The 23,761-nt window shown below is 37.6% G+C and overlaps 4 protein-coding genes across 5 annotated transcripts; 1 reads left to right on the top strand and 3 right to left on the bottom strand.

Annotated features, from left to right (window-relative positions):
- The first annotated feature begins 1,926 nt into the window (after nt 1–1,926).
- Nucleotides 1,927–12,480, top strand: LOC113761110. Of its 2 annotated transcripts, none has more exons than XM_027303955.1 (11): nt 1,927–2,420; nt 3,354–3,576; nt 5,199–5,346; nt 5,548–5,655; nt 6,361–6,518; nt 6,685–6,850; nt 7,076–7,212; nt 7,554–8,241; nt 9,146–9,258; nt 10,265–10,520; nt 11,832–12,480. In XM_027303955.1, exons 1-11 carry the CDS (start codon nt 2,168–2,170, stop codon nt 12,114–12,116), a joined length of 2,535 nt encoding a protein of 844 aa, XP_027159756.1. In that variant the 5' UTR covers nt 1,927–2,167; the 3' UTR covers nt 12,117–12,480. The 2 variants fall into 2 exon arrangements, with proteins under 2 accessions (XP_027159756.1, XP_027159757.1); XM_027303956.1 differs by having other exon boundaries at nt 3,360–3,576.
- A 157-nt stretch (nt 12,481–12,637) lies between these two features.
- Nucleotides 12,638–14,470, bottom strand: LOC113761111 (thaumatin-like protein). Its single transcript, XM_027303957.1, has 3 exons — nt 13,820–14,470; nt 13,006–13,684; nt 12,638–12,876 (listed from the first exon to the last, which is right to left on the bottom strand). Exons 1-3 carry the CDS (start codon nt 13,878–13,880, stop codon nt 12,741–12,743), a joined length of 876 nt encoding a protein of 291 aa, XP_027159758.1. The 5' UTR covers nt 13,881–14,470; the 3' UTR covers nt 12,638–12,740.
- Nucleotides 14,471–14,533: 63 nt separating this feature from the next.
- On the bottom strand, nt 14,534–15,659 carry LOC113761112 (putative elongation of fatty acids protein DDB_G0272012). Its single transcript, XM_027303958.1, has one exon. The coding sequence runs from the start codon at nt 15,397–15,399 to the stop codon at nt 14,593–14,595; it is 807 nt and encodes a 268-aa protein (XP_027159759.1). The 5' UTR covers nt 15,400–15,659; the 3' UTR covers nt 14,534–14,592.
- A 2,375-nt stretch (nt 15,660–18,034) lies between these two features.
- LOC113760825 (protein RETICULATA-RELATED 1, chloroplastic) lies at nt 18,035–23,613 on the bottom strand. Its single transcript, XM_027303559.1, has 8 exons — nt 23,078–23,613; nt 21,694–21,858; nt 21,489–21,581; nt 21,300–21,415; nt 19,760–19,858; nt 19,359–19,664; nt 19,090–19,254; nt 18,035–18,723 (listed from the first exon to the last, which is right to left on the bottom strand). Exons 1-8 carry the CDS (start codon nt 23,468–23,470, stop codon nt 18,435–18,437), a joined length of 1,626 nt encoding a protein of 541 aa, XP_027159360.1. The 5' UTR covers nt 23,471–23,613; the 3' UTR covers nt 18,035–18,434.
- Between the last annotated feature and the right edge of the window lie 148 nt (nt 23,614–23,761).

Raw genomic sequence — 23,761 nt, forward strand, 5'->3', positions numbered from 1 at the left:
CACAAATATTTTGCTCGATACATCGGCAAATTATCCGGTTGAAAAGACAACAGTCGTCTTTCTTCAGATCAAGGCCTCTACAATTATCAGTGCAATTGCACGGTACAATAATATTGCAGTTATTAACAGAGCGAGTATAAATACTACTTAAAACAATAAATATATATATTAACACAATAACAATAAGTAAAAAATATAAAAAAAATTTCGTTCTTTGAAATTTATGCCTTAAAATTTGTTATGATTTTATATGTCATTGTGTTACTGTTTACTTTTATTGTTCTATATTACTCTAATATCTATATTTATTATGTTAATGTTACGGTATAGTTGGAACTAGTAATTATAGAGGTCTCTCGTCCTCGTATTTCATAGATTTTATTTGTTTTTGAATTTATTTTTGTCACAGGAAAGGTCCTTCTCCCTTTTTTTTTTGCAATTCTTTAATATAATCATGAGTCGATTAAGCGATCATAAATAAACGCAATTCTATGATCTCTTTAAACTATTCTCTCAATTTATATTCCTAAATGAAAATAAATATCTATATTTTAAATGATTGAAATTATTACAATCGAAGAATAAAAAAAAAATCTTTATTTGGTCATAGAACGAACATGTTTAATTTATGGATACAATACCCAAAAAATTACAATTTCAGCAATAAATAAAGGGTTAATTCCACTTTGTCCCCCCAAATTTTGGACGATTACCCACTTCAGTCCCTAAACTTGAAAATGAGACACTTAAGTCCCTAAACTTATAAATACCTCCCACTTAAGGAAAATTGTTAACAAATCCTAAATGCTGTTGGTGGTCGAAGTTAGGGATGGCAACGGGGCGGGGTTGGGGCGGGGGACCCCTCCCCCATCCCCCGCCCCGTTGCCTATTAGTTCCCCCCGTCCCCCGCCTCCTGCTCCCCCCGCCCCGCCCCGCCCCCGCCCCGCTTCCCCCGCGGGTGCCCCCGCGGGGTTAATAAAATTTTATTATAATTAAATTTTAATAAATAATCAAGTACTAAAATATCAACACATCACCAAATTATTATTCATTGTAATTTTACAATTTAAACTCATAAAAACAATCAAACAGAAGTTATTTGAATACAATCCAATATGATGAAATAAATATAACTAAAATAGTCAAGTTTTCACTTTTAGTACAAATGCAATCACTAATTCATTATTGTGTTTGTGGTTTTTTTTGAGAAAAAGTGTTATTCTATTAAGTGTAATTAGAAATTTAGTATAAATATATTAGTAAATTTAGTATAACTAATTAATAAATTCTATTAGTAAACATGTAGAATTATTCATATAATTGATAATATCAATTATATTACATAAACTAATATACATTATATAATACATCTAACTAATAATATCATTATCATAAGTTTATAACTAATTAACTTACATGTTATATATAATTATATATATACTTTTTTTTGTTTTGCGGGGGGTGGGGCGGGGGATGGGGCGGGGGTATACTCCCCCGCCCCCGCCCCGTTTCTAAGCGGGGGGAAAAAATTCCCCCCCCCCCCGCCCCCCCCCCCCAACCCCGCCCCGAGAGCCCCCCGCGGGGCGGTTGCCCGCGGGCACCCGCCCCCATTGCCACCCTAGTCGAAGTGTCTCATTTTATAAGGGTTTAAGGATTTAAGTGTCCCATGTTATAAGTTTAGGGACTCAAGTGGGAGGTATTTATAAGTTTAGGGACTTAAGTGTCCTATTTTGAAATTTAGGGACTGAAGCGGGTAATCATTCAAAATTTGGGGGAACAAAGTGGAATTAACCCATAAATAAATCCCCAAAACCAACATTTCGCTCCCATACAAAATCTGCAAACACGCAGATACACACTGCTCACTTCGCTCTCACGCTCATCTCTCTCTTCCGTCTCTGGAAGTCCCCATTTTGTCGTCTTCACCAACAGGAAGTCCAAACTCCAAAGTATTCTTTCGTGCTCATCGCTGATCCCCTCATTGTTATTCATTCTTACTATTACACCCACCAATTCATTCTTACTATTACTCCCCCAATAATTCTTCCTCAGCAAATACTAGTGCAACTGTGCAAGTTAACTTCATACAACCATTTCCTGTTTCTTGGAAAAGTAATCTGTAGTTCTTGGGATTTCAATCAGAAAAGGAAAATACAAAGAAAGAAATATGCAGACAGGATTCTCGATAAAGGGCCACTTTAAACTTGCTAGCTCATCACCATCACCACCACCGGCACCACCTTTTGCTCTGCTCTCTTATCATCAGCATCATCATCATCAAGGTTCCTGCAGGATTAAGATTATTTGCTGTGACAAAACTTCTTCGTCATCTTCATCTGCTGACCAAAAGTTTAATTTCAAGATTCTGGGTCGATCTCTGCTGGATAATAGTAGACGGAAGCTCACTGAGATCGATGCGAGTGAGTTCAAATATATAATACTTACAGCGGTTTAATTAACTTGTTCCCACTGGTGCTAAAGCCTGTAAGATACTTTGCTGAAACTCTGCTGATTGTAGATTGCTTTTCTTTACATAGAAAAATCAATTTATAAGCCGATAGGAAAATTCTCCTTTACATGGACTACCACTTTCATTCTAAACCTTGACTGAAAATATAGCTTATCACTGTTTGGATTGAACTTTCTGGTTTTGGCTTTTTGAGCTTTCAATTTTTGTAATAGAAGCTTTCTTAGAGGCAGTTCTTGATGGATAATTAAAGGCTGAACGTTATGGAGTACAGGATTTATGTTGTCTTTAGTTGCTCATTTGGTTAGTTATTGGCATATTACTTTTTTTTCCCCCGTCTATGCGTTTCACACTGACTATATATTATACGGACATGATGATGATCGAAAGTTGGACACTTTCTTGGGAGTTGACTATAAAAATTTGAAAATTTCGTGATATGGGATTGTTAATATGTTTGGAAGATTGTAAATTTGGTGGAGGTCTAGGCGAAAGATGTAAGGTTTCATCATAATGGGATATCTGCAGACGATATATGTTCTCCTTACCATGCACAAAGCAGAAGCAGTTACGCCAGGATAAAGAAAAGTGAATGAAATATACTGCTAATATAATCTAGAACTAGAATGTAAATTATTTTTCTTTCATCTGTAAGTTAAGCTTTTTGAGCTACATATTACACATTACGAGTCTATTCAGAAATCAAATATATCAAAGAATGACTGAATTCAAGTTGCTGTGTTCCATGTCAGTTGTTGCTGTAGGAGTTGTAATTAGGACTACAGGTGTTTCTTGTAATGAACTTCAGTTGTTTTTGATGAAAAGCTTTGTGAATTTTCTGTATTTTCTTTCGTCTAGCTGTTCTAATTTCATGCTATTTTGGTAGATGCAGTACAAGAATCACTAAACCATTGGATCTCAAGGACCCAAAACTTTTTGAATGAAGTCACGACTCCACTGGTAAAAACTGTAAACGATAGGAAACCTGTTGTTCAGGATGATGCTGGAGATTTGGGGGACATTTTCTTGGCTGAACAGACAATTAACAGCAAAACACCCAGTGGAGATCTGTCCCTACCTGCCATTGTTTCTATTGAGCAATTTAGCAGGTAATAAGGGTGCCATATGTGCAACGTCATGGTCCTATCTGGTTCAACAGTTCTTGTCTGCTTTTTTTGCAAATCAGCTGGTGGACATAAACTAACTAACTGGAGCTTTTTCTTCATTATTTTCTCCACTTGGACTAGAATTGGCCATGTAACTTTTGCTGGGTCTAGTGTTGCATAATTTAGGCATCGAGTCCACCCCAGTTTTTGCTGCTTTGCCAGAATTTCAACTGGGAGAATTTTCCGAAAGTATGTTTCTGGGTTTATTAAGTATGCAGAACTGAAAAACGAGAGCTGCAAGAGCTTAATACTAACTTATCTTGTGCTGCTTAACTGAGGATTCTAACCCGGAGCTAAGAAACACTAAATACTAATAAAGTAGAGTTTCAATTATTGGACTGGATATACACCTAGTTCGTGTGAATTCGCTGAGTTTATTGAAGAAGACGAACTTGTGTCTGCTGTCAAGCATATTACGAAATGTTGCAATTCAGATAGTTGAACTGATTCATCTCTAGCTACTTTAAGAGAGCATGAAAAGTTTATGATTATGTCCTGTATAAGCTCAAAAGAATTTGTTTCTGATGTGTAATCATCATCAAAATATATATAGATTATAAAAAGTTAATTATTTAACTTAAAAATTCAAAAGAAAATTTTTGCATTCCTAAGAACGCCCTTACTGTAAGATGGAAGGAGCTAGATGCTAAGATGGGAAGCTTCGTAACGTCACACTGTGTCTATTAGGCATCAAGGAAAGAGCTTTTTCATTTTCTCCATCTTTCTCTTTTCCTGTCCCTTTCTATTTGGTTTTTAAATCTTATTCTGTGACCTGCATAGTGTCAGATTTGCTGAGTTTCAAGTCTGTGCCCTTTCATCTTGGTTCATTTCTGTTCATGTGTCATCAACTGCCTGACTCTGTAATCATCCTGAACTAGCTTTTCCCAAGGATTAGTGTGATTTATGATTTTCTTACACTCAGATATGTTAATCTAGTGGATATGTCTCAATTTGGCAGAAAATAGATATTTCTTTACCATTAGGAGCAATGAATCCTTCATTTATGAAGGGGGGCTATGGTAAAACGTTGGTAGACTCTGCAATTTTCTCTTTTATTCTTTGATTTGGATCATTTTTTTGACATGAATCATGAAAATCTTCAAAAAGAGACTTGCTTCACAAACTTGTGTCAGCTGAAGACGAGAACATTGCATCACAAACTTTAGCTTATTTGCCTGTATTATATGCGTATAAAGTTTTTGACTCAAACGAGGATATTTGTTCCTTTTAGATTTTATATCCTTTGAAAGCTTTTACGTGTCTATTATCTGTTTTAGTTTTCTTTGAAAATTTGTAGATTTTTATATCCTCTGGAAACTCTGTTTGTTTCTTCATATTATCTGTTCTTTTGGTTATCCTCTTTACTGTGCAAAACATCAGTGTGACTAATGATTGGATGTGGAAAGAAGTCCTGAAGAAAAATGAATTTTTATGAACTCAAATTATAAGAAACGTCTTGCAACGGATTCTGATAACTTTCATTATCATCATGCAATTTTGATGACATTGGTTTTGCCTGATGTCTTTCTTGGATCCATAGATGAAATAAGAGTTAATTTATGCAGGATGAATGGATTGACTGGGAAAAAAATGCAGAAGATATTTAGAGCCCTTGTTCCTGGACCGATATACAACAATGCTCGTAATTTAGTCGAATACTGTTGCTTCAGGTTTTTGTCCAGAGATAGTTCAGATATTCATCCTTCCCTGAAGGTTTGTAGACATAGTACAATCGATCAAATTCCCTGCTTGTATCTAGGTTTAGTTGTATGATATTCTTTTGGCTAACAGAGATGCCATTGTTTTGATAAAACAGAGAAGGATCAAAGTACTTTTTGTGGTTTTTATCTTATTTGTAGAAGAGGGTGATGACTTCTTTGTTGCATGAGTATTTGATTTTTGCTGTGATCATAGGATTGTGCATTTCGGAAACTTATTTTTGTAACCATGGTTGCATGGGAGCATCCATACAGCAGCGGAAAGGATTCCCAGGCTGAGGCCTCAGACAGAGACTCTTTCAAGGTTTCTACTATTTTGGCTGTTTGAGCATCATATTTGTATTATTTCTGTACCCATTCCTTCTTTAGTCCAATTCTTTGAATGGGATATGTGCATTAATTGGCTTATAAGATGGTGCCTTGGGGTTTTATGGTAGAATATTGATGACTTGGTCAAGTTATATATGCTGATTAAATTTCTGTACCAGTGACTCAACTGAGTAAAAAGATGTTTACTGGACTTCCTGTTACTGTTCTCAACGTCCAGTAATTTTGATGTCCTCTAGGTGACAACAGGATATCTTGCTTTTAATATCCTAGCGTCTTTAGCAAAGTCGGATCCATAGAAGGATAGATATTCAGTTAGTAAAGCACGGTAATAGGACAGAACCGTATTAGCTATTTGGAGGCAAATTGAATCAATGGATTTGCATGTGACATACTTCTACCAATTTTGTCACCTAATGCAATACTCTGGTTAGCCCTAATCCTATTCTAGCATGTAAAGAGCTTCACTAGGAGTATCATAGTTTATCAGTTGGAATGAGATGGATTAGAGTCTCAACACTCCATGCAATAAGTAACTTCTATGATTCTTCTATATCTCTCTGGATTTTGCAGTTCCTATTGGGAAAAACTCTTTTTACTTATCAAAGATATGTTACTTCCTAATGTACATCAGTATATTGACTGCAACAACTACCATATTGCTTCTTGTTGAAACTCAAAGAGGAAGCTTGTAGGAGAAGCTGCTTTTGTTCGTATAGCTCCAGCTATTTCTGGTGTAGCTGACTGGTCCACTGCACATTACCTTTTCAAAGCTCTTGCTCGTGATGAACAAGGGATCTCATATGGCTCGTGGTCTACATACATTGACCAACTTCTGAAGTGAGCATGAACTAAATTTGCTTACGAGTCTTCCAAATAGTAGATTGCATCTATAGGCATATATGTGTCAAAGAGTTATTTGATGGTATTCTCATGCTTATGGCAAGCATGTTGGTGAACCCATTCAGAAAGTTTTCATTCCTTTTTCAAAATTTATCCAATGTAGGATTCATGAAGGACGAAAATCATATGAGTCCCAAGGGTCCCCCAAGCCTTTTGGAGAGAAAATTTTGTGCCTCAGTTCAAGCAGAAAGCCGCCAGTGTTGAAATGGGAGAACAACATAGTATGGCCAGGAAAACTAACTTTGACTGATGGGGCATTGTACTTTGAGGTACTTGCTATTTCTGCTGAATGCATGGAATGGAGCTTAGGGATGTCTACTTATTGTCTATCTTATCGGTTATGTTCATCATTAGTAAACTTCAAATTATTGTCTATGTACTCTTTTACCATAAAATGGAACTATGAAGGTTGATGAGACTTGGCGTAGTTTCCAGCATCCATACAAGGTATTCTTTTGCAGCTTAGTTCATTTAACTCTTAAACTTCTTTCCAGAGAATTGGCTTAAAAGGCCAAAGCGATGCAGTGAGATTGGATCTTACAAGAGATGGTTCACAAGTAAAGAGAACAAGGGTTGGGCCCCTGGGAACCGATCTTTTTGACTCTGCTATATCTGTTACCTCCGGGCTGGAGTGAGTAAGCTTCTTTGACCTGTTCTGTGGAATTATTTTATTCAAATTCATTCATGGGATTTTACTCATTATTTGGATTGTGAACTTGAAAATTCCCTAAATAGTTGGTTCAAATTGTTAAAGTTTCAAGAACTGCTAAATATGTTGGAGAAACTTCCTGTTCGCTTTTTTGTTTTAAAAAAAATAGATTTCATACATGAGGTTACAAGGCTTTGCCTCACAAAACAACAGAAAGCTAAGGATTTTTTAGTTGTTTGTCACTTCTGAGGTCCACTTGCATCCTTATGTTGAAGTTGGTTAGGTTACAAACTTTTTGTTTACTTTGTGGTGCATCCAATTAGGTCTGAAACATGGGTCCTGGAATTTGTTGACCTGGGAGGTGAAATGAGACGAGATGTATGGTATGCATTTATTAATGAAGTGAATGCTTTACACAAATTTATACAAGAATTTGGACCCAAGGATGGTGACCAATCTGTGTACTATGTACACGGTGCTCACAAAGGGAAGGCAAAGGCAATTACTTGCGCTACCAATGCTATTGCTAGACTCCAGGCTCTTCAACAAATGCGAAGACTCTTGGATGAACCTACTAAACTTGTCCCTTTCTCTTTTTTGCAACATGCTCCTTATGGTGATGTGGTTTTCCAAACTCTAGCTGTTAATTTCTGGGCTGGACCGTTGATTTCAAAAATTACAGATGGAGACAAACAACCAGGCCAACATCTAATATCCACTCAGGATGCATCTGAAAGTAGTAATCATGTGTTTGACATAGATGGAAGTGTGTACTTGCGGAAGTGGATGACATCTCCATCTTGGTTTTCTAATGCTGCAGTTGCCTTCTGGAAGCACTTCTCCATGAGAAATGGAGTAGTACTGAGTAAAAATCATGTCATTGCTGGGGTGTCATTGGTGGAAAAGGCAGCAATAGTATGCAGAGATAAGTATATAATAGCTGAAAAAACACAAGCAACAATAAATGCTGCAATGATTGAAGGAATACCGAGTAATATTGATCTTTTTAAGGTTGGAATTGCCTGGCCTTTATCTTGGTCTTATTTATTCTCTAAATCTTCATTATGTTTCCTATATAAGCTTGATATTTCTTGCTATATGAAATCTAAGCTATCATGTATTAAAATGTCTTCACAGATCACAAGGCTGGACTCTTGGAGATTAATCCGTTTTAAATTTAATAGTGATATGTTGTGTTGGGGCATATGACATTCATTTCTACTCTGTGTCTTCCCATGCTCCTAAATCTTAGTAAACTTCTCAGTGTTAGTAAATGAAGTCTTACGTGCATTTCAAAATTTTTGGATGCTTTAGCATTATTACAGTTCAAGTTTTTGCTTACTAAACGTGTCTTTTCCTTGTTTTTCTTTTCTTTTTTTTTGGGACTTTACAGTCTTATATTTTAAATGAAATTTCATTGTCCTAGATTAACTAATCTGCATGTCTTCTAAAATTTTCAATTTATCATCATGTCTCTTGTTATATCTCCTTGTAGGGATGCTGAAATTTTTTCTTTACTCTTTTATACCATAACTAGTGCAATAGTTGAGGTTATTTCTATGTTTTAAAGTACTTGTCTCATGCCTATACATCTGAGCTTTAGGAATAAATCTGGGTCGGCAAAATGTAATTGCTTCACTCCTTGTCCTGAGTCTAACCAGCTTGTGTCGGGGAAGATCTAGATATGCAACTAATGTGGATGTATATCTCTCGATCTTTGTGGGATTACTTTTGCTCTTTTTGGTGCATGATGAATTAATCTAGATTATTGTTTCTGATAATCCTACTTTTCTCTCCATCAGATTGAAGATCATCTTATTGCATATACTATGTCACTAAGCCTCTTTATCTTTGTTTAACATGATTATTTAGTACTCTCTTTGAATATATATATATATTTTTTGGTATTTAACAGGAACTCATACTTCCTTTAACTATTATGGCCAATAATTTTGAACGACTTAGACGCTGGGAGGAGCCCTTGGTGACTACATCATTTCTTGTGTTTGTGTATACTATCATCTTCAGGTAAAATGGCTGTGGTTTCATGACACTCATGTTTTGTCGTTTGAACTTCTGGTTCTTATACTAGAATAAGTTAATTTAGTAATTTTCTTACTTTCCAAATTTGCAAGTGTATTAGTTATTCCTGCTATCTTGATAAAAATAGTTTATCATTTGTTGTAGTGGATTCGAACTAATTGCCATTTTATGACCAATCAAAGCATGAAGAATCAAATTCTGTTGCCATGAATTTGCAGGAATAGCATTCTGATTTCCTTCCACATTGTGATTTTTATTACTATTTTTCTTTCTCTCGAGTATGGGAGGCCTTAAACTCTGCTCTCAGTATTAATTCCTCTCATGTGATTAGGGATCCTGGCGTGTTAAACAATTCATAGAAAATTCAATTCAGCTGATAAATGTCATTGCCTATGCTGATGGCTTCAACACATATAACCATCCTACTAGGGTGAATTTGTGAAGTCAAATCCTTTACATTATATTCATTTGGATAATCTCCTTTGCCAAGTCTCTTTCTTGTGGTTTTCAAATTGATTTTGTGATGACAATTTGCAGACAATGCTTTCTGTTCATACAGTAAGAAACCATCATAAGATGGGGATGCAATTCTTAATTTCTTACTTGCATGTGTGCTTGGTGAATGAGATGAATTTTGTTGAAGTGGGAACAGATTGATGAATTTTGGTGAAGTGGGAACAGACTGAGAGTTAGAAAACATTCAGTGAAGGGAACAAAAATATACTGTTTGCAGTCTTCTAGTTAGAACTTCTATACTTTCGAAAAAAAGGTATTAAAACCAACAATGTTTTTGTAATTTCCAATAATGCTTCTTTCCATTCGTGATTGAAGACTACTTTCTTAAATTGGACAAAGTTCAAACTTTTCTTTGCTCGGTCAATTTGGTAGACCACCTTGCATGACCTCAGTCCTTTGGATTTTTGACACTGACAAATGTCATCAGCGACACTTGATTACTGATCCCAAATCATTCTGCTATCTGTTTGATCAGAAACATGCTCCCTTATCTGTTCCCGATGACATTGATGCTGTTGGCTGCCAGCATGTTATTGTTGAAGGGGCTTAAGGAACAAGGTCGCTTGGGAAGATATTTTGGAAAAGTTACCATACGTGATCAGCCACCATCAAATACAATTCAAAAAATTATTGCTTTGAAACAGGCCATGCGTGAAGTGGAGAAGTTTATGCAGGATCTTAACATTTCCCTGCTCAAAATCCGAACAATTATTCTTGCTGGCCAGCCTCAGGTATGCTGGAACTTGAACTCACTTTAACTTGGCAGTCAAGTTTTGAAATCGCTTGAGATGAATTTGTAGATGTATTGCATGCAATTAAGGTGAATTCAACTCTTCTCTTGTTGTCTATCCTGCCATTTATCTTTCGATTTCATTTCCTGTTAATTAATTACATGTATACCTCGACATCTGTCCATATTAATACTAGATTCCACTAGACGTCAAAATTACATTTTAATATTTGACTTGAGCTTAAGATGAACAGCCCCCTAAAAATTCAGAGTTATGTCATTGATAAATGCCAAAAAGTAATGCTACACTCCAAGATAACAACTCTTCAGACAGAAGACAAGCTCACCTCTTCTTTGTAAAGCAAACAAACTCTCCTCATTCCTCTTTGGACAAAAATCCTTAACACTGCCATCTTAACACTGAAAAGATGGCAGAGGTCCACAAACAACTACAGTAGATGCACTGATAAAGAAGCAAACAGAGACAACCCAAACAGGCAAACCAGGCGTAAACTGGGGGAGAGATGTTGATAGGTCTGGATTATGGACTGTGACGCAAAAATTGAGGTAAAAGGGGTGGCAGATGGTTGGGGTGGAACGTTTCTTTTTCACCTTTTTCTTGTGTTCTTTTATCTTTTTCTCTCCCTCACATCTAGAATTCTTTCTTCTCACATTTTCCTCTGTTTAAAAACTTGTTTATCATCGTAAATTTGCACATTATATAACTCGTTCTAGTGGACAGTGGAAAACAGTGGTTCTCTTTACATGAACAAACCATAATGAAAGAAACTAAATATTATTTATCCCCTTATTTTCTCTGATAACCCTCTATCTTCGTTTGCAATCAGAAACATGCAAATACTTCTTGTTAAATCACAAGTAGGTCTAAGTGTTTCAAATAAACGATTGCTCTTGATTCTTACAATAAGGTGAGGGTGGGTCTCTATCATCTGATATGCTGGTTTATCATACTAGGTTAGCTTTATAACTATTGGAGGAAAATAAGTTTTTTTTTTAAAAAGTTGGCCATGCTAACATGATCAGATTAGTATGAAGCGTTGAAATAGCTTATTGACTTGCTTCTGAAGTTATGCAATAGAAGCTGATCCGAAAAGGTTAATGATGTATATCAAAGAGAATGTAGAGGCCCATCACTAAATGATCCGGATGTTGTTTTATTTCAGAATAGATTTTTTGGCCTCTGGGATTTTGGGGTTAAAAATTTGTGTCTGTCTTGTTGCATAATGAAAGTTTTAGGATTACAGCCTTCTCTTTTTGTTTTTTCTTTCACTGGGTTCTCAATTCTTTTCAGGTAACAACAGAGGTTGCTCTGCTGCTATTACTAAGTGCTACAATTCTCCTCCTTGTTCCATTCAAGTACATTCTGGCATTTCTTATATTTGATCTCTTTACAAGGGAGCTCAATTTCCGGAGGCAGATGGTTTTAGCGTTTAGGAGATTTCTGAAGGAGCGTTGGGGCACTGTACCAGCAGCCCCTGTTGTTGTACTGCCATACGAGGTTGATGGGTCCAAGGCATTGAGTGTAAACAGGAGCATGGCAAATTCAGTAAGCATTCAGGGTAAGAGAGAGTCTTGATCAATTTTGGCAGATGATTGAATTAACAAATAAGATAGAATCAGTTTAGATACAGTCAAAACTAGTTCCCCAAAGCATTGGTGAAATTTGGGAAACAGGAAGGACCTGTTTATTCTTAACCCCTTCAGAAGCACAAAACAAATTGCCTTAGAGGGTGCAAAACTACAATTTTGTAGCAGTGCTTTATAACGGTGACAGAGTGTAAATGGTGGAATCCTATGCCCTATTTGATGCGAACCTTACGCATGGTTGCCTTGCATGCTAGTGATCAAGCAGAATGAGCAACCATCAGGCCTAAGGTATATAACCTTCTTTATTCTTTTTGAAGCTTTTTGCAGATGTAAATATGTAAGCCTTGCTAACATCACTTGTTTGTCGAATACAAGTGAGTATTTACCTGAAATTTGTTGTCAGGTAGCTTGTATAGATCTGGATGATCAGACGGCATCTTATTAAAATCTTACCAGAAATTTTTAGAATGGAGTTAGATCTTCACCCTCTTGATAATTTATACACTTGGAGGCACTAAACGTAAAATCACCACTATAGCAAAAAGGAATTAAGTACATGATAAAGGGGAACAACATTCCATTGCCAAAATTTGTCCTGCACTAAGATTATCTATCAAAACATAGATCCTAGGTTCAATACGGTTGGTAAAGCTAGCAGCAGCATGTTCCCCACAAGAGAAAATGTGGTTGGACCCTTTGCTTCATTACAGGTAAGCGTCCTGTCATGATATGTGCACCGTGTTTGATTCCTAAAGGAAACAAAGAAACAGGTTTAATGAGTAAATGATTGATAAGTAGTTCCTCTTCACCTGAAAAGGTTCTAACATGCATAAACACTTCAGCATTAAACAGTGATCTATCACGAGTTAGTCATATACGTTGACGAGCAAAATGTGACTACATAGTCTGTAGCAGAACAGGTGATGATACTGGAGGGGTCATCGTAGGCATAGCTATAAGCTGCAGGGCATGCGGTCTTGAACGTCCTCGAATAATTTGTTGGCACGCAGGTGAGGGGAGTTGAGAATGCTCCTCTGCAACAGTACTCGTCTGTGTTGAACACATTACAAGCACTGTTGCAGGCGATAGATTTCCCACTGGAATTGACTGCAAGCTCCGGTGGACAATGGGGCCTGAGGTCACTGTCGCAACCTGCGGTGCTGCAATTTCCTTTTCCGGATATTGGTTTTACCGTGATTGGCAAGTTGAAGCCATCGACAAGGCTAACATCATAATAATCAAGGTTACCGAAGGCAAATTGGGCAATTGAAGCAGGCGGTTGCCCCGGAGTTTTGCATTTTAGGGTGCTTCCGCAGTCACCAGTTTCGCATTTACCACTGCCATCTTTGTCAAAGTCGCACCCGGTTCTTCCCCATATTCTGCCATTCCATCCAGGTGGAGCTGAAAATACAACGGATTGGTCAGGCTTCAATTGAAAACCACCTCCGCTGATGTTGGTATCTGGTGCTGAATTGTCGTTTGGTGTTATACCGGGCCATATGGTTTCGTTGCAGCCGTTTATAATGGTCAAGTTCGTGGACTCGGCAAGCATTATCCCTGTTATTCAAGAAAACATACATCTTTCATGTCATAAAATCTGACAAATTTAAACCGAGAAGTGAAGCATTCTGCAACTAAAAATTTGGTCGGAAACATAACCACTAACGCATCCCCCGCCCCCCTTCTCTATACCTGTTACAACTACAAGGCAGGCAAACAAGATGGTCGAAAGTGCACCGGTAGGAGATGCCATATATCACTTCTTGGTCTTTGACTGGGGTATTAAGAAGCTGAAAGATGATTAGTGTGAGTTTTATAAAAGTGAGAGAATACGTGTTGAGGAGAGTTACGAAGAGACTACTAAGAAGCGGTGGCCTGTGGGTAGGTAGAAAGGGCGAAGGCTTCCTTCCTTGGTTCCCAATCAACTGATACCTTGCCTCTGTCTGGCACTTTCCATACAAATTCTCTCAGAGAAACTTGTCGTCTCTTCGCTCTGTTCATCAACTTATTTTACTACAACTTGATGAATATTTCCCAGTGCTCAAAAAATGTTTCTGCAAGGTTCCAGTACCAAACGAGCAGAGCAAATTAAGAAGCTAACTAAGCTTAAACTAATGAAAATCCCCTAAACATACGTTCTTTTTGTCCTTTTCAAAAGGAAAAGGGAGGAATTTTTTCATGGTCTAAGATATTGAGCATTGTACGGGACTAGATTACCAGCTTATATGAGAAAAAAGATGATGCATAATACTATTAAGTAATCAAAATTTTCTTCCTTTGATTTTAGTCATACATTATAATTACCAAATTCAGCCACTCATTTAGCAATAGGAAATGTTTTTTTTAACATGCTATTTGGCAATATGGCTAATTCGTACTTTACGTCATAAACTCGAAACACAAAGGGAAAAAAAGGGCAATGACATCAATCAAATCACCGGGACAGCAGTTTATCGTTGTCATCATCATTGTTTCTTTTTGTTGGCATAATTCTTGGAATGAAAATCAACGAAAAGATACAAAAGCGACGCATTAAACACGGCATTGAAGCACCAGCCCAGCATCCCGGAGCATCCCAACCCGGTAAAATGATAATACAGCATCAGACCCGAAATCCCAAAGCTGAAAACGAACTGGATAATCTGACAGTCCGTCACCAGTCTCTTCCACCGCGGACGCTGCCCGAGCGCGGCCAGCAGGTAGTAGGCGTACATTAGCACATGAACCGAAGCATTGGTAACGAGCGCCACCGGGAACAGCGTCTGCGAAGTAGAGAGCCAAAGATGGCACATTATCACCACCACCGCGTGATGGTACACGTGGAGGAACGACAGCCGTCGAGAGCGCGACCCGCTCAGAATAATTAACAGGGTGTCGATGAACTCGAGAATCTTGGACAGGTAGAAGACCTGGGCCCAGAAGAATGTGGGCCCGCGGGGAGGGGTGTTGTTGGCGGGGAAGCAGACTGCCCATGTCCAATCATTGTGGGGCATTTGGTGGAGGGTGGAGAGGGTGCAGCCCACAGCCATGACGAGGGAAGCGAGGCAGAGGATGAGGTTGTGCGCGGCGGTGACGAGGCGGAGGGTGTTGGGGCTGAGGGTCGGGAGGAGCGGGAAGCGGTTGAGAGCGTAGGTGAGAGTGAGGTAGGTTAGGACCGTGAGGGTGAGAAAGAGTGTGGTGGAGGCAAATGTGTGGCCTTGTTTCCATTCAAACTGGCTGACCAATGGCTGGTCCACGAGCCAGTAATGGATGGATGAGTAGAGGCTATCCATCTTGTGAGTTGTGTGCCCCACGCTCCGCCGCGGAAGGAGAGGAGAGTGGTGGCTCGATGGGAATCAAGATGCTGGGTCCGAATGCAGATGAAGAAAGCATATACCATATGCGGCGGCTGAGTGCTGAACCTTTTAATTTGTAGCTAATCTTTGAGGCACCCCAAATGCTGCCCATGCTAGCCTTTTAATGGGATGTTTTTCATAGTACTACTACGAGAAAACTGAAATTTATTGGCTGTCAGTTTCTTTTTTCATCTTTCTTTCGGGAAGGCCGCCATCTTTTCCTTCGAGGACGGCCTTCTCTCTTCGAGGACTCTATATTATTGTTTCTTTTCTTTTTTTTTGAGGCGAATCCCTTCAATTATTGTCTAAAAAATAAAAAATCGAAAGAATATTGACAATTCACCCAAGAAGGAATTTTTTTTTTTCTTCAATGGTCACATTTTCTTGTAACTAGTTACCCGCTTACGGATTTGGTCAAATACTAGTATTTGGCTCATGCATAAACGACACACAATAGCAAATGCATAAAGAAGAGTATCTTAAATTTGTTCCACATTTTCTGCGAGTAACAGAGTTTAGGGTCTTGCAACTTACATATAATTGCTTGCTAGGATGATTATAGATTATTGACATCTTAATTGAGCACTGGAGACTAAAACGAAAATATCTGTTGGTTACTTTAGTTTTTGATTTTCTTTTTCGAGGCAAAGTTTGAGAGGATTTCTTGAAAAAGACCAAGCTAGCTTTATCTCATTGCATGTGGGTTGCTTCTTAAAAGGAAAGGGAACTAACGAGGAGATTAAAAGAATGTGGAGAGTATATTCTCAGTTAGTTATACTATTATATATGAGTTTGGTATGTCCACGTTCACTGCACATTTTATTAGATCACAAGAATGCCGGGGAGCGGAAATTAAATAAAAAATTTCCATCTTGGCAGCCCAGCACTTTAAAAAATTTTTTTTCTTTAGTCAACCCGGCAAACATAAGTTTTATAATATACCCATGTCAGAATAATATTCTTTAGCTTTTTTATTTTTTGGACAACAATTGAAGGAATTAGCCCTTTTTGGAAGGTCGCCTTATTTTCCTTCTGTTTGATACCCAGGTTCAATATTTAAATTCAGTTACTTCAGATCTTAATATATTCAAACGTGTTTGATAACTAAAAATTAAATATCTAAATTAATTAAGTGACATTAAATTTTTTAAGAAAAACTTGACACTAAATTTTCTAGATAAAATTTATTTTAAAAAATAAGTGATAAACTATTCACTTATTACTACTTAATATGATACTAGCTTTTGGTCCCCGCGCCTAGCGCGGAGTGGCTCACATGTAGGTTGTGTACAATACTATGATTGAATTTTAAAATTTGTGTGTAATAATTTTTATGAGTTGGAGCTGTTTAGTTAAATTTATAATATTTTGTTACGTTATTGCATGATTAAAAGTGTTAATTGACTTGTTTAAAGACAAAGTGATAGTTTGTATTGTCCGCATATTAAATCAAGATTCAAAATTAGAAATTTTCATATTGTTATTTGATAGTGTTTTAGTTAAATTAGGGTTTTAGTAATTCTATTGGAGTTAAATTATGGTAGTTTTATTGTTTAGGAATCAATATCTTATTAGAAAATTTCTTATGGTTGTAAGACTTGTTTATCAAGTCATCTATAGAGTATCATATTATTGTGTTTAGTTGAGAAGAGTGAAAAATTAAGAGTCTTGCTTTTATGATGTGATTAATAGATTATTGTTGGTATTATTTCTCTTCTCTCATACATATTTTTTATGTGTGTAAATTACCTTCCCATATATCTATTGATTTTATGAAATATATATCTTATATATTTTTTGATGAATTTTTTGGGTTCTACATGTTTATTGATTGTGAATAATGAATGACTTTTGACAAAAAAAAAAAAAAATTATAAATTTGTGCTGATGATAGGAATTTGGGAAGGAAGCTAGGCAAAAGCTCCTCGATGATGAAGAAGCAAAAGCTACACCGTAGCCAAAAGTCAGCAGGACACGAAGAGGCCCACCACAAAGGCTACCATTAGTCCTTCCAAAATAACGGAGGATAGTCAAAGCACAAAGTACAACATCAGTAATACACTAGAATGCTCTCGAAACCCAAAAATGCCTACCAATATTCAGGGGATTACCCTCGAAACCGGCCCATGGCTTCGCGGTAGCAAAACTCCCTTCTCGCTTTTATATAGTTAGAATATATATTCAAATATATCAAATTTAGTTCTTAATAATTAAATAATTTAATAAATTCAAATTTCAGAAACTTTAATTTTATCAAATACGCCCATAGTGAACCACCCTTAGTCAATAGTAAATTCTTCACAAAACACAAGGCCACGATAACTCAAATAAATAAAAGAAAAACACTACGATAATTCGTTGATTTGTTCTACGTTCTAATATTTCGTTGCAGAATGTGTTTCTTCTTTACCTACAACCATCTCGGTCCTGGTAAATTCAGATTTAGAAGGATTCAAGAGCTCACCAGTTACTCTTTAACATCCAACTTCGTATATTTGAATTTTCTTAGAGCTGTCAAAAATCAATATAAGAGGATCCATTCCTGTAGATAAAAGGCCACACGACTTAGATGCCTGATACAATCAGGGACGTTGATAAAAGAATTTTCAACCCATTTTCAGTCCACAACGAAAATTTTATTCACAACCTACTGTGAGTTGTCCTCGAGAGGTTGAACCAACACAGCCATTTAACACCAAATCAATATGACACTGGAATTCTACACCATCCATTAATCATTGAAATCGTGATGAGACTAAAATTAGCAAGGTTTCACGAAAAAAACAGAAAAAAAAAATTCCCCGACATCTCACTCCACTTAATCTCCTCTCCGCCAGATCCGTGATCCGCGTCCAGAATGGTTGTCGCGATTAAATATATCCTCGCCAGTCTCCACTCTACTGTTTTACCAAAACTATCAGCGTTGATATGGCAGGCTGCAAAATTGAAGTGATGGCTATTGCATTACCAAACTATACTTGACTTCTCGCCACCTTTTTCCGCACAACTCTCTTCCTTCGAACCTTTGGAGTAGGTGCTTCACCCTCAGTTGTAGAGTTGCCCTCCAACTGTTTAATGCCCAGAAGACCAAGTCCAGAAACAATTGCATTCTTGGATATGAACCATTTTGAAGGGGAAGTCCTATTGACACTTTCTGATGGTCTATTGTACGCTTTCAAGAGATCTGACTCGGCCAGGGGATCCACCTCCACACCAAGCCAAGCCAACCTCGATGTCTCTCCTAATTGAACATTCAAGACCCTGCACACATTTGAACAACCAATTTGTTGCAACTGCTTGGTCTTTAAAAAAACTAGTAACACATTCCTGTAAAAGTTTGAATAACAAGACCAAAGCAAAACCTACCAATATAGAGTAAAACGTTGTTCAGCTCAACAAAATGATAACAAATATGAACCAATGACCGATATTAAGTAACCACAATTAAGCAATAAAATTCCAGAAAAAGCAAGTCCTAAGAGCGTTCAAGAAATAAAAACAGAATCAAAGAAGTAAAAATTAGTTTACTACATCCTGAGTGCGTATACGCACGTGCATCTGACCCATAAAAGTTTGGTACAAAAGGTATCACACAGGATTTATTGATATATGTAAAGGAACACATACCTTAAGGCTGTGCTAAAGAACAGACCCACTCCAATGACATCAAAATAGTTCACTACTGCTCTATCGAATCCACACAATAGCTGATAGCGCAGGTTCGCATATAAGCCAAGGAAGGCTCCATAACCAAGAGCATTTGTGCTTACAGAGGGAATAGTTACAGATAACCTACCAAGACACCAAAAAGGCAAATTTACAACTAAAATTACGAATCTGATAAACAGATAGATGGAGGGAACAACATCTTCTTTATGTGTATATGCAATGGTTACCTTCCCTCCTTTTTGCTGGCAGCAAGATTTGAAACTGCTCCCTGCACAGCTCCAGCAGTTAACCCAACCATACACAATCCAGCAGCCTTGTAGAAGAAAGAATGAACCCTCTTTTGCAAATCAAATTCTCTCATAGGATAACTCATTTCAAAAATGTTGTTTGGAAGCTTTTGCAATGTATTCTGCAAATCAAACCGAAATGTATTCCCATATGAACGACAAGGAGCAAGCGACCAAACAACAATAGCATTGCAAGCCGTCACTGTGAGCACATTAATGAGGGCAAGATCCCATTCTTTCTTTATCCTGCAATTACAAAAGAAATTTGTTCATTAAAGGATGAGAACTAAGAAATCAAAACAATTTCAAGTCAGTTCACATGGTTTAGGTAAAATTCAAACCTCTCCTTGCGATTTTTCACCTCCCACCAAACAGAGCAACCAATTGTAGTTGCCTGTTCCAGAAGCAGCTTATAAAGAAATGCTGGATCTGCAATCATCCTGCACACAATAAAGGACATAATCAAGGAAACTACATGAATAGAAAGGCCACAGGCAAATGGTGTCCAGCTGTTAATACTAGTAAAGCTAACAGAAAGCAAACTACAAATATTATCAGTACATTACTCAGATATGTAGAATGTTAGAACGTAATGATCCTGATTTGACCTCAATATTTGAAGACTTGAAAAAACGTGACCATTCTATCTCCGAAAAATGACACACATAATGGAGCTTTCACCAAATATACAGGTTCAACCTTATGAATGCAACCACAGTTATTATCACTGAAACATTACATGGCCATAAAATGCATAACAACCAATCAAAACATGACAATACTGAGAATTTCACTAGGGATGCACGTGTATTTCCAGTCAATGGGGTACTCCAGCAGACTTCAGTATGTGTTTTAGTTTCTTCATTTTGGTTCCTCCATAACCACGTTTGCAACTCATTCTACTTATCCTGGCATGTCCAACTAAAAGAGAAGTATCAGATATTTACCGCATTTATGCAAGACCTATCAGCATAAAGAAAGAATATTTGCGGATAAAACTACAGCTCATCCAGCAACATAACACTTTTTAACAACTTTTATCTTACAATCATCCAGCAGTCCCTCTCTGTCATTACTCATCTTTCCATTTTAAATTCGTCTCTCTCAATCAATATCAGGTATTAAACCAGCCAAAGAGACAACTGATTTCCCCATCAGACTGGGAAAAAAAACTCCAGTTTCAATACTATGAGATCCACTTACTTTCAGATAATAATACATGGATATGCCAAAAGGGACATGCAATTTCAGCATCATTTTCTAAATCATAGAGCATCTTTTCTGTTAACTTCCCTAGCAATTTGATGCATGCATAACCTTAATACGAACTACAGATACACATTTCAAGCAAGATTTCCAATAAAATCAGAGGCGAATCAACACTGAAAACCAACAAATGAGTTGAGAGGAAATTAATAATAATGGAAAGAACAACTCACAAATCTTGACACCTAAAACTCAGAAGACAAGAAGTATGCCCAACTACAGCGAGCTATGTAATCAAATATCAGGCATACATTGAAGGTCTTCCATACAATGTTCAATGATAAACTCAGGAATGAAAGGAAATTCTAAGGTGCCATACTTCATGCTACTGACCAAACAACGTTTGAAATCTTCAGGCTTTGGGCGTGACAAGGGTCAAGAATCAAGCCAATTCCAGCTCAGCTGCCTTCCAGTCCCCCCAACCACAAGAAAAACATAAAACCCAAAAGAAATCTCCAAGAACAAACTAAGACTTCCTTCAATGCACCCTGTGATATAAGACTTACCCAAACCCATGAACATTTGTCCAAAATGCGCAACTAATCTATGCAAAGATCAAATCATGACGTCTGAAATTGCATTCACCAGTTTTAAAGAAAGGATTAGCTAAATTACCTGCCAATAAATGCCCTAGACAGCCCTTGAGAAAGCGAACGAGAAATGAACCTAGTAGTAGTAGGCCTGGCATTAATAGCCAAAAACTTCACCATTTGAGCAGAGCTCACCAAACCCTGAATGCAACCAAACATCAGTCAAACAACCTAAGGCTACTCCTGCAAATATCAATAAACAAAAATGATTTACCATTTCATAAGCTTGCCGAAATCCAGCTGGCAAATCCATCATTGTCCTCTGCCACTCACTCAATACCGCATCAACAAATTTTCGGTCAAATAACTGCCAAAATGTAGAAGGCCATTATTCATATATAAATGTCAAATCTATTATATTTAATCAGTCTAAAGTAGTAACAAAAGCACAGTTTTGTCAGTTTGTGTAATGCCTTTACCTCCTGGAATACAATCCTTCGCCTAAAAAGTCCACCTTCATCCCCCTCATCACCATCATCAAAGTCATCAAAGTAGGAATCGTCATCACCATCATCATCACCCCCATCACCACCACCATGATTAATTTTCTTTCCAATATCACCACCACCTCCACCAGTTGCCAGCTGCCACATTGACAAGTAATAGCCAAATTATTACCAAAAGAGCTGTCGTGTTAGTCAACCAGTAAGATAAGCCACAAGAGAAGTACTTTTTTCTTTCTTGGGAGGCTAGCTCCTGTTTAAGGGGCAGCAAACCAGCTGTGGCTACTATTGTAGTTAAGTAAGACCAATTAGTTAACTACATTTCAATGTAGTAAGTATAGTTTTTATAGTTGTTTTTTCCAGATTGCACTATAATGCTGTATTATGGAAGTTTTTAAGCAAGTCACCGAAAATGGTAGTAGCTTGCTACCATGTAAAATGATCATTTCAAATGTATAACAAGAAGCTTCCAGGTCGAATACATGTAAAGGCAAAGGGCGCTTTGCCCCTAATGAAGACGAATGCTGCAATAAAAAGATTTTAAAATGTGAATTAAGATCCAGGTTCATGTAAAACATGTATATTTACTTCAGCAATGTCTTCAAATTAGATCTTAATCCACCCAATAACAGTACAAAGCAATTCCACAAGTTGAGCCACAAAACAAAAGGCAAATGCAGGTCCAAAGCCAACTGTTATTATTAAAGCAGCAGTACTCTGAAGAATGGGAAACTTTAGAAACAGACTCAAAAGATCACTCTCTGCTCAAATAAACCAAGAGCACCCTCCTTAAATATTCCAAAAACCAAAAGAAAATCTTAACAACTAATTTCTGGGTTAGTATGCCACACATATCATAAAACCTGCCACTGCACTTCTCAGCAAGCTCTCATAAAATCAACCATAAACAATCCTGCTTGTTCTCAGACTAGTATTCCATTCAAACAGTCAAAAGTCCAAAAGGATATATAGCCGAAATTTCAACCTTGAAACAAACAAATACAAAAGTCTTAATTTCTCTAAAGTTGCACTTCAGCAACCGCATACTATAGGAGGAAAACACCAAACAAGTAATCCAGTTATTTCCCATACTATTTTTTATCTTCTCACTTTAACAAATAAACCAATTACTTTCCAAAAAAGAAGTAAACCACTAGTCTCGATTAAACATCACTGTCCGCCATATCAAGCCAGTCATATCTCTAACTCATACAACAGGAACAGAAAACTTCTTTAACATTGAACAAATTAACCACAAAATTAGGACATCAACATGCAAACTAAAACAAGATTGCCAGTTAAATAGCAGCAGAAATGAACCAACTTTACAAGAATTTTCAAAAAAAAAAAAATCTCAAACCTCGGGACTAGACTTGGCTTGCTTCTGCGTCATGTCAAGCTTCGATTTTTCCAACGTAACAGCACCAAAAGCACCGTAATCCTTCTTCATAACGGGAGACGACGACAACGAAGCAGCCGCGGAATCCACCGCCGGCAGAGCCTGAAAACACCGCTCCAGGTGAGGAACAGTGTCTCCAACTCTATCAACCAACCCAGACGACGAGGAGGAGGAGGTGGAGGAGGCTTTAATTAAAAGAGGCTTGCAAAGTTTAACAGCGGCGGCCTGCGACGGGAGTGGGTAGAGAGGAACAGTGGAAGGAGGTAAAAGTGAAATTTTGGACGATAAGGTTTGGGTGGACGGAATGGTTTTGATTGGCATGATTTGGGCTGTTTGAAAAATTGCGTGGGACATTGTCCGTTCGATTTTTCTTTACCTCTTGCTTGAACTTTGGGAGATTATAAGGAGATTTTCATGGAGTAAATGGGAAGGGGAACTTAATTCCTCCTTTTCCTCTCTCTCTGCGAAGGAGTCTCAGTAAGAGAGAAAGAAAGGAGTTGGGGGTAGGGGATGAAGTTGGGGTTTTGATGTTGACGGAGGGATGGCGGAAAGTATGCGACAAACCCAATCCGGATTTGGGAGTCGGCTCGGTTGGGTATTTTGGGTCAGCTCGACTCAACCGGCCCTTGTAGATTGGGAGAACCC

Source organism: Coffea eugenioides, chromosome 2, assembly GCF_003713205.1.
Source record: "Coffea eugenioides isolate CCC68of chromosome 2, Ceug_1.0, whole genome shotgun sequence".
Lineage (NCBI taxonomy): Eukaryota > Viridiplantae > Streptophyta > Magnoliopsida > Gentianales > Rubiaceae > Coffea > Coffea eugenioides.